General features: G+C 39.7%; 1 protein-coding gene across 1 annotated transcript in view; it reads right to left on the reverse strand.

Moving 5' to 3' along the window:
- The window catches only part of LOC108522030 (adhesion G-protein coupled receptor G2-like), a 113,613-nt gene that overhangs the window by 46,273 nt on the left and 63,700 nt on the right, over positions 1–3,640 (reverse strand). The window contains 3 exon segments of the mRNA XM_017862129.1: positions 1,172–1,209; positions 1,665–1,704; positions 2,931–2,986. Of these exon segments, the coding sequence (XP_017717618.1) occupies positions 1,172–1,209; positions 1,665–1,704; positions 2,931–2,986 (134 nt within the window).

The following is a 3,640-nucleotide window of genomic DNA, read 5'->3' on the forward strand; positions in this document are numbered from 1 at the left end:
AAAAAAAAAAAAAAAAAAAAAAAAAAAAATTTCTGGAAATTCTATCTAGATTATCAGATAGCTAAGAATTGAAGACATTCTCTCTGTTTCTTTCTACTTTAGCCTTGGTTTAGGTGAAAGAAAATTAATGTTGCAATAATGAAAAACAGGTCAGTGAAATGAATGAAATATGTACAGTGGATAGGGAATACAATTTCACAGAAGACTTGCCCTTATTTGTACCAATGAATAGTTTAATGAGTAGAAACTCTCATTTTCTAGGACTTTGACTGTCACAGAAGGCTCGGGGTTCAGATAGTGAGAGTATTGCCCTATAAGCCATCGGTTTACACAGCCAGGATAGCCAATGGACATGATTCAAAATGAAAATCTGTGCAACCCCAAATAATTGTTGGACAACCTCTGATTCACCCCTGCCTGCATGTGCTTCTTAATTTGTTCTTTTCCCTTTCTTTTTAAAACTTTTTTTCAGACAAAGTCTCACTCTGTCACCCATGCTGGAGTGCAATGGTACAATCTTGGCTCACTGCAACCTCTGCCTCCCAGGCTTACGTGATTTTTGTGTCTCAGCCTCCTGAGTAGCTGGGATTACAGGCGCCTGCCACCACGCCTGGCTAATTTTTGTATTTTTAGTAGAGATGCAGTTTCACCACGTTGGCCAGGTTGGTCTCGAACCCCTGACCTCAAGTAATCTGCCCACCTCGGCCTCCCAAAGTGCTGGGATTACAGGCGTGAGCCACCACACACCCAGCCATGTTCTTTTCTCTTTCTTTCCAATCTTTTCCTTCCCCCTCTTTCCTTCTTTTCCCAAGCTCCATGTTACATTCCCTCTTTTTGGTCTGGCCTTCACCCTGCCTGGACCACTGGGAGCCATTTCTTGGTTATATTGGTGGCCCTCAGGGCTAAAGGACACTGATGACCCTTAGCCTTGTGGAACCGGAGGTAAATGGCCTGATACTACACACCTCTCTGTGCTTTGTAAAGAAATGAGAAGACAGATATGACAGAGTGATCAGTGTTTGGAAAATAAAATATTTAAATCCAAAATGTCATTAATATGTATTTATTTTAGAGGACCCCCTTTGCACTTGCAATTTAACTAAGACTCCTTAATACTTTATTTCTCATAAATAGAGAAATTATATTTATGAAAGTATCAAAAATGACTGACCTTTGGGCCTCTGCTGTAGCACACATTATAAAATAAGTCTGAAACAAAACAAAAAACATGTATACACATATATGTTACTTTGGGCAGTTGGAAATATCAGAAAAGAAGACCCAAGGCTAATCACAGAATTTTAGAATCATGAGAGCCCTTAGGGATTGTCCATTTCACATTCCTATCAGATTCCCGGCATATCATCAACGCTCTTCAGGCCATACAATCTCCGTGAGGTCACTATTACACAAGGAAGCTCATTTTCCTGGAGTTTATATTTTAAGAAACTCTTGGTGTTACATGAAGGAAAATCTACCTCCTTGTAATGTCTACCCATTACTTCTAGTTCTGATTTTTGGAATAAAAAAACTAGTCCATTCATTCTCTTAAACAACAAATTTGGAAGAATTTGAATACATATCTCCCAGGAATGCAGAACCCTATGCTTTCCCCCAAATCATAACAATAATTTTAAACAAGCTACAGGGTGCACTATGATTACCTCACTTAGGGTTTGCAGGGTTTTGTTGAGCTCTGAGCGTCTGTAACAAAATGAGAGAAATTGACATTAAGGAGATCATTAGTGATATTAAATTCAAAACATGTTAGATTTTAGCAATTAAATCAAGCACATGGTATACATTGCTTACGGTGTTCACTTTGAAGAAACAGAGAGTATAAGAGAGTCCTATGTGGCAAGAAAATAAATTATTTATATGACAAGGGAAACCAACCAGACGGGAGCTATGTCAGTTCTAGCCAAAAGTGAGATATAAATTATGATTGGACAATTTTGTTATTCATGAGGCTACTACAACCTCAGGCAGTTTCTTCTGGCAGAGGGTCAGAGGGAAAGCTGGCCCCAGGCAAAAATTTCTGAGAGGGGCAGGCCACTTACCCTGGGGACCCTGTGCCTCTGATTTCTTCCTCACCCTGTCTCCCACTGACCTGGTCTGCCCTCTCTGGCCCTCTCCAGCGCTACCTTCCCCTCCTCACAACTCCCCCTTAGGAAATTCTCTCATTCCTCTCCTCCAATCGCACTCCAACCACGCTTTCATTTCTTCAAAGTGGCAGAGCTTCACATGAAGTTGGGATGAGAGGAATCTAGTTAAAGAATTCACTCGAAGGCGGTAGTTCTCAAACAGGGATGAATTCTTTAACTAGATTCCCGAGTAGCTGGGATTACAGGTGCCCGCCACCATGCCCAGCTAATTTTTGTATTTTTAGTAGAGATGGGGTTTCACCATATTCACCAGGCTGGTCTTGAACTCCTGACTTCAGGTGATCCACCTGCCTTGGCCTCCCAAAGTGCTGGGATTACAGGGGTGAGCCACCGCATCTGGCCAAGGGGCATCTGTTTGTAATGCATTTCTCATTGTCTGTGCTTGTCCTTGTAAGCCTGGGTCTACTTAACAAAGACTTTTCTCTGACTTATGAATCACTGATGCATCATGAAAGCATCAACAAATCATATATTTGGAGTCCCACCTTGGACTCCTCTTTCAACCATGCTGGATACCAAATCATATTAAAACTCAAATGCTAATTCAAATGAAGCTGTTATATAACTTCAGAGCATCAACGATCCTCATGGGGATAACAGCTGATGTGATTATGGTTAATCTGCAAGGAAGTTAAGAATCAGTTGGCTCTATAACCTTTGGGCTGGTTTCTTTCCCATTCTCAGTTTTCAATAGCAAACATGACTCCAAAAGTATCCTTCCGTAGTTGATGTCTGAAGTTTCAAATCCAAGGGCAGATTACTCACTTTAATTCACTTAGAGACAGGACTCCAGTTAAGGTGCCATTTGTTATATGCTGATTCTGTTAGAAGCACAAAATCATTAAGAATATAACAAACACTGTTTTTTTACTCTCTAACAATAAGTTGTTCTTCAGTTTTATCAGCCACTCAAATAACTATACCCCAAAGACTGAATCCTAAATGCAAGGAACATTGTCTATCTAATGATCAAGTTGCAGTTTTATAAAAAAGGGAGGGCAAAAAGTGGTTCTCAAAAGTTAATCCGTATTGGCTGAGCCTGTTTGTTTTATGTTTTCTTTAAAAAATATTCTAAGTCAGCAACTCTGATGTGCTGATTTCTGTCTTTCTTCATTTCAAGAGTTCCCCTCAAAGAACACTATTAACATTGTTGTCACGAAAGGTCCTGGATCTAAGTAACAGACCCCAAAGTAAAAAGGAAAACTTGATAGCAGCCATCGCTGTATTTCTAGCAACCAGTTCATTGCCTGGCACATAGTAGGTACTCAGAAATAGTCATTGAATGAATGAACCACATTTGGCTGGGATCCTCTGAACCAATCTAGGGTTTGGGAAAGCTGATACCACTGCATCAGAATCCCCCATGGGGCGAAGAGAATCACATTCAGAATATTATTCTTAGATTCAATACATATATTTCTTGTTGCTAGGAGTTTCTATTTTTTTTTTTTTTTTTTTTTTTTTTTTTTTTTTTT

This window comes from Rhinopithecus bieti, unplaced genomic scaffold (assembly GCF_001698545.2).
Source record: "Rhinopithecus bieti isolate Rb0 unplaced genomic scaffold, ASM169854v2 scaffold_63301, whole genome shotgun sequence".
NCBI classification, from domain to species: Eukaryota; Metazoa; Chordata; class Mammalia; order Primates; family Cercopithecidae; genus Rhinopithecus; species Rhinopithecus bieti.